This window comes from Aptenodytes patagonicus, chromosome Z (assembly GCF_965638725.1).
Source record: "Aptenodytes patagonicus chromosome Z, bAptPat1.pri.cur, whole genome shotgun sequence".
NCBI classification, from domain to species: domain Eukaryota; kingdom Metazoa; phylum Chordata; class Aves; order Sphenisciformes; family Spheniscidae; genus Aptenodytes; species Aptenodytes patagonicus.
Window position 1 is genome coordinate 57,447,419 of NC_134982.1, and position 12,009 is coordinate 57,459,427.

At 53.5% G+C, this 12,009-nt stretch overlaps 2 protein-coding genes across 2 annotated transcripts; one reads left to right on the plus strand and one right to left on the minus strand.

The window, feature by feature from the left end:
- Positions 1 to 219: 219 nt before the first annotated feature.
- Positions 220 to 1,533, minus strand: LOC143172396 (transcription factor Jun-like). The gene has a single exon (XM_076361817.1). It carries the CDS (start codon positions 1,513 to 1,515, stop codon positions 220 to 222), a length of 1,296 nt encoding a protein of 431 aa, XP_076217932.1. The 5' UTR covers positions 1,516 to 1,533.
- A 3,265-nt stretch (positions 1,534 to 4,798) lies between these two features.
- On the plus strand, positions 4,799 to 11,178 carry THAP1 (THAP domain containing 1). The gene is made up of 3 exons (XM_076362502.1): positions 4,799 to 4,907; positions 5,428 to 5,623; positions 9,087 to 11,178. Exons 1-3 carry the CDS (start codon positions 4,837 to 4,839, stop codon positions 9,552 to 9,554), a joined length of 735 nt encoding a protein of 244 aa, XP_076218617.1. The 5' UTR covers positions 4,799 to 4,836; the 3' UTR covers positions 9,555 to 11,178.
- Positions 11,179 to 12,009: the final 831 nt, after the last annotated feature.

Sequence of the window (12,009 nt, forward strand, 5' to 3'; positions counted from 1 at the left end):
CCTCGCTGCCGAGGGCAACATCGACAGACCGCGGGAAACGCTTAGCAACACCCGGCTCCTGGAACCGCCTTCTCCGGGCGCAAATAAATAATAATAATTAATAATAATAATAATAATAATGGAAGAGCGGCGGCGGGCGAGCACCTCGGCCCGGCGGTGCCTCCGCGCCGCCCCGGCGGCGGGCGGGGATGGGGCCGGCTGGCGGCGGGGCGTCCCTCCTCAGCAGGCGCTGGTCTCCGGCGCGGCGGCCGCCTCGGGTGGCGCCTCCCGGGGCTGGGCGGCGGCGGGGGGAGGATGCCCGGCGGCGTTGATGTGGCAGCCGGAGGAGAGGTGGCTGCGGACGCGGCCCTGCAGCTGGGTGACCTGGGCGCGGAGGAGGTTGGCGGTGGCGGCCAGCTCGGCGTTCTGCCCCTTGAGCGCCTTCACCTTCTCCTCCAGCCGGGCGATGCGCTCCAGCTTCCGCCGGCGGCACTTGGAGGCGGCGATGCGGTTCCGCAGCCGCTTGCGCTCCGCCTTCAGCCGCTCCTGGCTCTCCGCGTCCAGCGGCGACAGCGACGGCGGCGTCGGCGCGCTGCTGCCGCCCTCCCCGCCCGCCGACGGCGGCACCTCGGGCACCGTCTGCGGCTCCTCCAGGGAACGCGCCGGCGGCAGCCGACCGCTCCCCAGACCCGCCGCCCCGAAGGCCAGGCCCGGCGGCGGCGGCGGCGGCGCGGAGGCGGCGGGGTAGGCGCTGCCCGAGGGGCTCAGCGGCCCCGCGGGGTTGAAGCCGCTCAAGTTGGTGTAGACGGCCGGCGGGTCGGCGGCGGCGGGGGCTCCCGGCGGCCCCGGGCGGGCGGTGCAGCAGGGTCCCGGCGTGGAGAGCGGCGGCGGCGGCGCCGCCAGGAGCTGGTTTTGCTTGTGCAGGTCGGCCAGGGCCTTAACGAAACCGTCGGCGAAACCCTCCTGCTCCTGCGTCACCGGCTGCCGGTAGAGAAACGGCCCCGCCGCCGCTGCCCCGCCGCTCCCCGCCCCGGGCGCCGCCGGCCCGGGGCTGCCGGACCCCAGCCCCGCGCCCCCCTGGATCAGCAGCTGCTCCAGGTCGGCGGCCGGCGGTAGTTTCAGCAGCGGCAGCTCCGCAGCCGAGCCCAGCGCGGCCTCCGGGCCGCCGCGGGCCGCCGCCGCCGCCTCGCCGCCGCCCGCCGGCTCCGCGGAGCCGGCGGGCGGCGGCGGGGCGGCGGCGGCGGCCGGCGGCGGCGGTAGCAAGCGCAGAGCCGCGGCGCTGCCGCGGGCGCCGGCGGGCGGGCGAAGGGCGAAGGGCCCCGGGAGCGGCGCGGGGGCGGCGGCCGCCAGGTCCCGCTTCTTCCCGGCGCCCAGCAGCAGCTTCTGCCCCGCCGCCGCCGCCGCATCGGCTCCGGGTCCGCCGGCGGTACCGAAACCCGGCAGCGGCACGAAGTCGGGTAGCAGCTCCAGTCCTTCCTCGGGGTAAAACGGCGCCTCCATCTTCACGGCGGATCGCCCGCTGCGCCCGCCGCTCATGCTGCCGCCCTCGCCGGCCGGCGGCGGCGGCGGCTCCGGTGCGGCGCGGGGCGGGCCGGGCTGGGCGCCTGCTCCGCGGGGCCCGCCGCCCTCGGCTGGCAGCGGGGACTGAACCGCCTCCCGGCGCCGCCGGCCCCACGCCACGCCCCGGGTCCGCCGACTGCCCGCCCCGCGCCGCCGCCCCCCCCGTCCGCTCCGCCGCCGCCGGTCCCCCCGCTCCTTCCCCCGCCCGCCGGGCTTGCGCGAAAGGGCTTCCCGCCGCAGCCCCGGTGTAGCCCTGGTGAGGTGTCCGTGGGGAACCCGTGCTGCTTCCCCCGAAAACTCGCCTCGCGGCTGGGGTGCGGGAGAGGAGGCGCTGCCGGGGGCTTCGCCCGGGACGAGGGGTTTCCCGTGGGCGTCACCCGGCGGTGCTCCAGCCACGGCACACGTCCTGCAGGAGGAAAGCGAGCAAAGCCCACGCGTGGCGGCTGCTGCGGGCAGGTGCTCGTGCGTTGGGTCTGTGATGGACGGGCACAGGGTAGTGCAGGTGTGGAGGGTTAACGCTTCCCGACAACGTGGGCTGGGAAGTCTGCCGGGGAAACGCTCCGCCATCGGGAAACATGCCGACTTGCCAAAGCACAAGCCGCTTGCAAGAAGGAGATGGATCTGACGTAGCTTTTCTTCTGAAAAAAAAAGTTTAGAGGAAGGGTTTGAAACAGCTTAGACATCTTTTCAACATTATTGAAACATGAAAGTACTGTTTTTTAGTTTGCGGTGGTATTTGCTCTCTTCACTAGAGACAATTCCCACTGCCCGTCTCCAAGTCTCTGAAATTCTTACAGGACGAGGAAATCGCTTTCCACCCAGTCTTTTAAAAATCCGTTCTGCTGGGGATACTGATGTGATCCTGACAGAGCTGCTGAAAGCTCTCTTCTAAGACGGCTTGCTGACTGGGGGCCCTCAGTGGCTCATCTACACATTCACCAGTTCTCCCCATCCACGGTGGGCTCCACCAGCATCCCCTCAGTTAGGTGTCACCCTTCTGCAGTCTACTTGTGCCTTCGCCCCAGACATTTCCTCCCTGCACATCAAGAACAAGTGCCTCTTCTCCCAGGGTCTAGCGATGCTGCTGAGCTCTGCTGTTGCCCCACCATGTGCACAGCCACACTGTGCCTCCACTGTGCCTAGGTTTGCTCCAAAACTGGGAGCGGGGGAGGAGGCAGAGGCACCAGTGTCAAGTCAGGAAGGACTTTGCCCCATGCTTGCCACTTCAGATCCATAGGAGAAACAGAGTCTAAGTGCACTAAGTAAGGCCTCAATGACCTTGACTCACCTACCCATGGGGCAGGAGCTCCACTTCAACTCAGCCTCAGTAGCAGTCCCTGCCCAGCTACGTCGCAGGTGTTTCTCTCTCCAGCCCCATCTCCTGGGTGGACCTTGGACCTGTGTTTCCAGTTCTGTTCCGGGCACCATCTCCCGCTGCTCCTGCCTGGACTCCCTGGGTGGACCTTGTACCTGCTTCATGACCTTGCCTCGTCTGAGCGTGTCAGTGGGTCCAACCACCAGTGCCTGCTCTGCCTGCCCTGCTCAGGTGCTGCAGGACTCTACTGGTGAGGGCCACCGCCGTGGCTCCGGCCACCCCCAGCTCATCTCCCCGTGGGGCAGCCCCGCTCTGCCGCTCCCTGAGGCGGTGGCAGAATCGCTGCCCAGAAAACTGGCGGCAGCAGGACTCCAGCGAGAAGAAAGCCGTCAGGCAAAAGCCAGAAAGAGAGGCATTTGCGTGGATAGGGGACGAGTAAGCACATCTTTCTTGGTGAGGAAGGTGATGCTAGAAAGAGCTTATTTTTGTTTCCTTGTCTCTTCACTGACCTGGCAGCAGAGGGGCAGAGCTAGCAGTACTCAGCCGACACCGAGTACTGAAAACAGCTAATGCGAGTGGCTTTGTGGGAGTATTGCCGCAGCTGCTTGCTGTACGAGCTTTTTCCGTCGTATTCCTGGGCGAGCGAATGGCAGTGACTGGTACCTTCTCTGCAGCTGGGCAAAGAGGGCTGCCTAGGCAGAGAAGCTGTGGCCTCCAAGATGAAGTCAGTACAGCTTCTCTTCTTTCCCTTACGAAGCAAGTGCAGAGAGGGAGAGTAGACTGAGGGGAAAACGAGGTCCTGGGTGGGGACAGAGAAAAAGCTGGGGAGGTTCACTTGGCTCTGGGGTCATTGTCAGAGAAATTCTAGATACGACGTGATACACGACAGAGACGATGCTAAAGGCAGGTCCCTTCTTCAGTCCTCTGACAAGACCTGCCGGTCAGTTATATAGGATGGTTTTACTTGCCGATCTCATGCAGAGTTGGAAGGTGAGCCCATGGAACGGGAAAATGCAGAAGCTGCTTGAAATAAATTCATTGGTAACAACAGATCGGTTTATTTAGATTGCTATCTAATACTGGCCGATATACCTGCAAGCCAAGTTTCGGTGAGTGAAACAGAGTTGTTTCACACACCCTTAATGCAACTGTGTATTACGGCAGTGTGGTCTTTTTGTTGTTTTCTTTCTCTCCGCCCTCCGCCCCCCCCCCTTTTTTTTTGCTGAAGAGGGCCTGGAAACCCCCCGGGGCTCACCGAGCCAGCTTCCTGCGCGTGTGACAACGGCGTTGTGCACGCCCGTCCGCCCGAAGCCCTGCCTGCCGGGTGGGGCCAGCATCTCCGGCCAGGGCCCCGGGCAGGGCCCGGGCGGAAGAGCCCCCTGACGGGTCTCCCTCCCTGCAGGCACGGCCGCAGCGCGGGCACGGCTCCCGCCGGCCTCTGCGGCCCTTGGCCCGGGGTGGGCCGCGGCCCGCGGAGGCGCGGGTCTCCGCAGACAGACCGGGCCGGCCGCCCCCCGCCGCAGCCCCCGCGGGGGCTCCTCGGCGGACAGGGCAGGCCGGGGCGGGGCGGGGCGGGGCGGGGCGTGGGGAGGCGGTGGTTGGGCGCCGCGGCCGCCGCTGCCCAGATGTGGCGGCGGGGGGGAGAGGGCGGGCGGGGCACGGCCGCGGGGAAGCAGGCGGGGCGGGGGGAACCTCGCCTCGCGCTGGCAGGCGGCGGCCCGATTGGAGGGCCCGCTGGGGAGGCTCCGCCCCCGCGCGCAGACCCGCCAATGGGCGAGCGCGGCGCGCGCCGCTACCGCGAGAGTTGCGCTGAAGCTGGCGCCGCCATCTTGGAGTTGGGAGAGGCCGCGTCCCGTTCCTGTCCCTCTCGGAGGGTCACGGGCGGGGGGGGGAGGGGGAGGATGGGCGCCCGGCTGTGAATTAACGGCGCCCGCGAGCTCGCCTCCCTGCCGCTGGGCCGCGGCGGGCGCGGGGGAGGAAGGATGGTGCAGTCCTGTTCCGCCTACCGCTGCCGGAACCGATACGACAAAGAGAAGCCCATCTCCTTCCACAAGTGAGCGCGGGCGGCGGGGCGGGACCGGGCCGCGGCGGGGGCGGGGCCGAGGCCGAGGCCGGGGCCGTGGCGCGCGCCCGCCCGCCCGGAGGGGAGGGGTCGCGCGGCGCCGCCGGGCGCGCGCGGGGTCTGTGTGGAGAGGGGGACGCGCGCGCGGCGTGTCAGTGGGGGGCGGGGCGCAGCGGTCGCCCGCGGCCGCTGAGGGGGGAGTCCCGCCGGGCCCCGAGCGCCTCGTCTTCCCTGTCCCTGGGGGTCTCTCAGAGGAAAGCCGAGGGGCAGTACGCTTTTTGCTGCCTTTTTCAGGGAGAGGGGGACCCCCTCCCCCGGGTTTTCAGAGGGCTAAGACCCCAGCCCGGTCCGTGTGCGAGGTCTGGGTTGGCAGGAGGGGTTTGGCTCCGAAGATGAGCTCGTCGGAGGAAGAACCGAGCGATCATGCAGTCAGGCACGGCAGTGCTTAGCTGTAACCCGACCCCGTGTTAGAAAGCTTTCCAGAAAAGCTGAAAGTACTTCTTATTTACAGGTTTCCTCTTACAAGACCTGATCTTTGCAAGAAATGGGAAGCTGCTGTTAAAAGGAAAAACTTCAAGCCAACCAAGTATAGCAGCATTTGTTCAGAACACTTTACTCCCGATTGCTTTAAAAGGGAATGCAACAACAAGCTTCTGAAAGAAAATGCTGTGCCCACAATATTTTGTTATACTGAGCCCAGTGAAAAGGTAAACCCAAAGCACTCGTAGTTTAAGGTACTGGAATGCACGTGCATGTTGCTCATATCAGTTTAGCAGGGCTTGGTGTAGCAGAGCGGCGGGGAGAAGATGCAGATTGTGAAGGATACTGGCTGAGTATGTGCACCTGGAGGCTCCTGGAGGGCTGTGGTGGCTGAAACACGTCCAACAGCTGTCCTCATTTGCTTTGACAAGAGCAGAGATGTATGCTGTCCGAGGCTCTGGAGCAGGTAGAGCATTGTACAGACAGGCAGTAGCTCTGATCTGCGCTTGTGTGCATACGCAGAAGCCTGAGCAGCATAACTTCGGTTAAAACCTTGTGCTGAATTAAATGGAACAGCAGGAAAGCAAGAAAGTATTGCCCTGTAGTTAAGTTGTCAACTGTATTTGTGGCATATTCGGAGTTTTAGAGAGCCTTCAACAGTGCTTGCAAATTGCACTGTACTCTCCCATGGTGACTGGTGGCTACTGCTAACGTTGAAGAGATGATGTACCTTAGTTCTGAAACTTAACTCTCCTCTCTAAAGGGCTCTGTACTCTGGCTTCGCAGAGTTTACGTGAGATGCAAACAGAGGGGCAGAACAGTAGCTGCACCTGCTATCTGTCTGTGCTGAAACCATCTCTGTCTTGCCTTAACGGTTACCTTGGGTTCATAAGCCAGACTGGTCCCTAACTTCTGTCTCTGAACTTGTGATGGTAGTCTCCTGTGAGACGTATTGTTCACTCACTGTGCTGCTAAAGCAGCTTACCGTAAGATACAAATCGGTTCTGAGTTCTTCCTTCCTGATGTAATAATTGCAAGACGAGAACAGAAAAGATTGATTCTTAACTCCTGTTAAGGATACAAAATACTAGATCTCTTGTCACTCTGCCATAGAGGAAGGGGCAAAGAGGAGAATGGATATGATAGGTCTAGGGGGTGAAAGACTGTAATGGGATGAAGTGCACAGAGGAAAACTGGGACTTTTGCTTGTTTGATTTTTCTCTTTATATACAATATTGGATTTGATGGAGAAATAAAAAGGGAATGTATTTGAAAAATGAAAAGTGGCAGAGAAGAGAATATAAGCAGAAGGTATATGAGGAAAGACGGACAATTTCCAGGTAAATACAGCTGTGTTACGTTTCTTGTTTGATTACGCTTCCCTGCTGTCTGTACAACACACATTTTCTTTGTCATGTGTAAAATAGTTGCAGAATTTTTTACAGCCTGAAAGCTGAATGGGTGTATAGGGTGATCTGCAAAAGTGCGATTGGTGCAGCAGGATTAGTGGTGAGCCACATTCCCCATTTCATTATCATGCCTGGATCTACAAAAACACAAAAGAGAGCCTTTTAATTATGGAGAAGGATTTAGTGCTATTCCTGTTTGTCTCACAGCACTTTTAAATGGACTGCCACATATCTTCAAGAAATAACGTAGTAACAGAATACCACCACAATAGTATACAATAGTATACCACCACAATAGTAGCGGTTGTTCTGGAATTGAATCCACACTGATTTTGAAATACAGCTTTTTATCTTTTGCATTATGTAATTTGACATACTTTCTTTTTCATTACTTATGTCTTCAGAGAATCATTTTTTGGCTGTAAGAAGGAATTAGAATTCACTTATGATGTGTCAGTGATACCAATGATCTGTTCTCCGTGATACGTTGTGACAATAGTAATGTATTTATAGAGGTAGCATGTGCTGGATAAGCTGCAAATGGAAGTCTCTGTGTTAATTCAGCTGTCCAGCAATGACCTGATTTTTGCTTGTGCTTCCAACAAGGGTGAATTTCTCTTTGCCAATTGCATCTTTGCCTTGTAATTTTTTAGTACAAGAGTTTGAAAGTGATAGCTGATAGGGTCAAACTCTCTAGAATATTCATGTGAGAATTAGATAGGCACACTGTTAGCAGCGATTTCTTATAATTGTGAAAGAGTGGTAGTTGGCTGGTTTTGTACCTTAAAGTGATCAGTAATATTTGCATATGAAACTTCTGTCAACAACAATCAAAACCGCCTTCTTCAGTTCCTGTCTGCCAAGTGTTGTAGTTTGTACAAGAGGGATATCGAGCCCCCAATATCAATGTTAGCTTGTTTGCATGTTAAGTCAAGGAAGTTAATGACATGACCTTCAGATCTGATGAGCTTGATATTTAGATGATGAGCATTGTCAGCTGCTCTTATAGTCAACATTGTCCCTGTCCTTATGCTTTTATGTGTAGTAATAATATTGGCAACAGGTGGGTAGTTAGAAAATTCGTTCAGTGCCTCTTTCACTGAGAAAGTCTTAGGCTTTCTTTTTGACAGGCAATATGCAAGCTCTTTTGTTTAAACAGTGCTTTTTTTTTATCAACATGTGCACAGAAGCATTTCTGAATTATACTGCATTCCTTTGGGGCAGAAGGAATCTGATTCTCTGCTCTGGCCTATACTCAGGTGGTGAGGGATCCGTGTTGTCCTGAACCGTACAAGTAAACCTATCGAGAGCAGTATGATAAAGACTTCAGTTTCGTGTGGAGTTGAGCCAATCGATATTCTGCTGCTGCCAAAAGGGAGAATCGTGCTTCTCCCTTCTCCATCCCATCTGCCAGCCGTGCAGTCCTGTTTCTCACTCCTTCCACACACCAGCCCAGGTGTAGGTCATACTTCGTGTTGCATTGCTTTGACTTTTAATAAAGGACAGAAGAATTCTGCAGTGATGGTGGGAGAGCGAATAGCTTTCTGTCATCTTAGCAACTTACTATGTTTGAGCAAAGAGTAAATACCAGGGCTGGGAGGGCTGCTTTGCTCTTGAAGAGCTGTTTATTTTGGCTCATCACGTCTCTTGAAACCAAACCCTTATGCTATAGCCCGAAAGCAGTGACACAGTGCCTTCCAGTTGTTGAGAGGCAGGCCTTGCTGTGCCTACCTCTCTGCTCTGCTAGCTTATCAGCCCCCGCAGTAGGTGACCCTTATTCTACCTCAGCAGATGATCATCTGCTTCTGCTGTGTTTTTGATTAAGTTAGCTGATAGGTTCAAAGTATATAATGGTAAGATGCAGCAGAAAGAAGGAGGGACAAAGGGGAATGGGGTGGCAGTGATGAGTTACTAGGTCAGCTGAACTCCTTTTTAAAGACCTGCAGCCTGTGTTCCTGCTTCTTAGCTAATTGTGGATATGTATTTGACCTAAGTCTTCAAGTGAGAGTAATTGCTACGTTCTTCAGTTTTTGATTTATTTGAAACATGAAAGACTTGAGTTTCAAGAGCCCTGAAAACGAAGCTGCTTAAAAATATCTCCAGTTGACAAGCCAGACAAAACAGGCCCAGAACTGTTTGTCAATTTTGAAAATGTAGGCTTTGAAATTTATTTTATTAATTCAGTCTTGGTTGTTTATGTTATTCTGGGGCTGTAGTAAGGGAGTTGTGTTGTAAACAATGTTAAGCATGAAAACGTACTTTTTTTTCTTGTTGTTTGTAGCCTGAAGAATTTGCAGAACAGCCAGAAGATCCACTACCGCCGCCTCCGCCGCCGCCACCGCCGCCGCCACCACCACCACCACCACCACCAGCTGCTCCAGCACTACCACCGTCTCCATCAACTCCTTCTTTTCATTTGTCTCAAATAGATGCCAGATTCGTAGATCCAAGTATTGGATTATTGATGCCTCCTCTCCAGACCCCTAGCAATCTTGCTGTTTTTTGTGATCACAACTATACCGTAGAGGATACAGTTCATCAGCGAAAAAGAATTCAGCAGCTGGAGGAACAAGTTGAAAAACTGCGGAAGAAGCTCAAGACAGCACAACAGCGATGCCGGCGTCAGGAAAGACAAATTGAAAAACTGAGAGAGATCGTTCAGTTTCAGAAAGAAAAAGACATATTGGCAGGAAAAGGCTATGTGATTCTGCCCAATGACTATTTTGAAGTTGTAGAAGTACCTGCCTAGAAGTCATGAACACCGGTTTTCACTTTGCTCGGCCAAGAAATTTAGTTTAAAAACTAAATGCTCTCTAATTCTGTGTGTAAGACTCTCCAGAATTCTAAAACAGTAAATAAGTAGTCATACAAATGAGATCACATTTTTTCTTCATTATCATTTCAGTTCGATACACTTTTAATATATTGAAAAAGCAAGCATCTCAGAATTAGAATATACATCTGGTTTACAAAATCTGAATTGCTTTACAGAAGGAAAGGATGCAAGGTTGAATACATTTTAAATCTTTTTTTTTTTTTTTTTTTTTTTTTTTTTACCATGGCTGTCTTATGCTTACAGGGGATGGGGAACTGAATCTGGCTGAGAGTGAAGTTGAGGTTGTTGTACACTTAGTGCAAAGCTTTGTCGAGGCATTTAACGTTGGCTCTGGTGATCCCCAGGAAGTAGTTTTCACTGATTTCAGGAGGAGCAGAATTAGGCCAGTTAAGAACACCTGCAAGTGCTACAGAAAGATAGAGAAAGATAAGATACACATTTCAGCCTGGGAAAACTTCCAACCTCAGTTTGCTATGCCTTCAAAGCACTGCAAAAAGTCTAATTCCTGGATCCCTTTGGTGAGGTATGTAAATGAACCTCTTCTTTTGGAATAACCTTTCGCCATGTGTGTGTTGTAAGGGAGATGAGGAGAATTCATTAGCATAGCTGACGAGAGCTGTAGAAGAGGCTTTTGTCTTGAGGGCACTTAAAAATACTCCTGAAGTGCAGTGCTGCACTGAACATATATGTTATTGGACTGTTGGCAGGATCAAGAAGGCAGTGTGCTGTTTAGGGTGACTGCTTTTCAAAAGTACCCTGATAATATACAGTCCCCAATATGCTGGAGTGTGACATTCCCATAAACACTGTAATGGGTAGAAAGTTGTCCTTGTCTTTGAAATTGTTGGTCTTAATTCACATCTCAACTGTGTGTAGCGTCAGGAAATGAAGAACTTTTTTTACTTATCCAGGGTGTCAGGCATTTGTGACTTTCATTGCAGTATACTGTGATTTTCTTTCCTTTCTTTTTTTTTTTTTTCATTCTCCTGCCCCCCGAAAGGCATCCACCAAAGGGCAGTTATGGAATTAGACTTTGGGAGTTGCTTGGTGCTAGACTGGTTTTTAATATCTCAAATGCTGCTGCATCTCCTTCAGCCTTACTGAATTTAGCATGACAAAGTAGTGCAGCAGTTTGCACTTGCTGTCTAATAATTTGTTTAGTCAATGAACTCATTCAAAGTCAGAGAAAATGGCATCGTGCTAATCCTATGGTAGCCTTCACAGCTGAAGTTCCTGGATATATTAGACGTGAGGAAAATAACTTTTCTCAGTCCATGTCAGACTTGTGTGTAGTGTGGATTCTAGCTCTGATATTAATCAAGCCCTGTTCACGATGGCTTTAAAAGCTTCCCTTAATATCTTGTTAGCATGACATTTTGAAATGTTTCGAACCAGTCTCGATACTTCTGACCTCACTCATGCCATGTATCTACTTTCCCTACCATTTCATATACTTAAGATGAACAAAAATGCTGATGCATCCTTTTGTGTACATTTATTATACCTGATTAAAAATAAAAAGCAAATGGTGTGTTAGATTTTTAACTGCTCTCTCTCCTCTTTTCCCAGGACTTTGCCAAAACTAGCTTGACGTTTTGTATCTTTTTTCTAAAGTAGTTCCCTGGTTTAGATGCTGGGTTTTTCTCACAGTGTTCCCAACTCTTCTTGCTGCTATGCTTTATACTTAAAATAAACTTGAAAATGCTCAAATTCAAAAAGTGACAAGGGCAAGACGTTTAAACAACTGTTGCTATGCTGTCAGCATGTGTGGCCAGATAGCAGATTGTTTCTGTTTTCTCTCCAAAATACCCTCTCTTCTTAGTCTCCGGGAATTTAAAGTGCAACTTCCTGAGGCCCAGTGGGTTGCTGCAATACCACAGCCCTGTGGTCGGACTGCTCCTGCCATCCCCCTCTTCCCCCCGCCATTTCGCTGTGTAGTCCTATTACCACCCTTCTTATTTGCACCGGTTCTGGTGCTGGTTGTGCCCATCTGTGGGGCGATTCAGCGCACTGAAGCAGCAGATTTGGCTCGTAGTGGAGAGACAGAGGAAGACCAACGGTATCAGGTCTGATACGAGAAAAAAGCAGGGCCAGAAGCTGGGGATGGGGAGAAATAAGTCCTTTCCTCTGGCTGCAATGAGCTGTCGCATTATGTCAGCTGCTTCTGAAAATACAAAGGGAACTTCATACTCTTAACGTTCAGCGCTGCTTCCTTCCACCCTGGCCAAAGATCCCCATCTCCCCCCACCGTATGCTCTGGCTGCTGTGCTTGTTGGGCCCTTCCTTCAGGTATTTTAGCTTCATAACCCTCCAGAAAAGCAGCCCAACAAAAGTAAGTCAGCAAGGTAAATTTAAGGCATGCTGATTG